General features: G+C 53.5%; 1 protein-coding gene across 3 annotated transcripts in view; it reads left to right on the forward strand.

The window, feature by feature from the left end:
* The window catches only part of FHOD1 (formin homology 2 domain containing 1), a 34,286-nt gene that overhangs the window by 25,999 nt on the left and 7,784 nt on the right, over positions 1-503 (forward strand). For all 3 annotated transcript variants that reach the window (XM_074202536.1, XM_074202544.1, XM_074202549.1), the window contains one exon: positions 188-303. In XM_074202536.1, coding sequence (XP_074058637.1) covers positions 188-303 — 116 coding nt within the window. The remainder of the gene's footprint in view (positions 1-187; positions 304-503) is intronic.

The raw sequence follows: 503 nt of genomic DNA on the forward strand, positions 1-503 counted from the left end.
TGTGTGTGCCCGTGTATGGATGTAAGTGGGAGGAGGGTATTTGTCAGTCCTGGCCCATGGGAAGCAAGTCTCAGTTTTTAGAGCAAAGTAGGCTTGTTGCTGGCCAGCAAGGGTGGACCCAAGAACCCTAAGGAGGCAGGTTGGAGGGGGACCCAAGGATTGGGTACCAATGGGAGCTCTCCTACAGAGCCCGTTTCCTGGAGAATGTGGCAGCAGCTGAAACTGAGAAGCAGGCTGCCTTGGCCCAGGGACGAGCCGAGGCCCTAGCTGGGGCCGTGCCAGATGAGTCTGATGGACACCCAGGTGAGGAGGCTGAAGAGGCACATTCTGAAGGTATTCCTCTCCCCCAAACTAGAGATTCTCTGAATCACCTTTCCCCTAGAAGGAGGAGGCAGTAGTAGTAGTAGTAGTAGTAGTAGTAGTAGTAGTATCCTTACAAGCCCACGAGGGGAGCTTTCCCTTTAGGGTCACCATGGTAATGCTTTTCTCGCCTATTTTCACAG

This window comes from Macrotis lagotis, chromosome 1 (assembly GCF_037893015.1).
Source record: "Macrotis lagotis isolate mMagLag1 chromosome 1, bilby.v1.9.chrom.fasta, whole genome shotgun sequence".
Taxonomy (NCBI): Eukaryota; Metazoa; Chordata; class Mammalia; order Peramelemorphia; family Peramelidae; genus Macrotis; species Macrotis lagotis.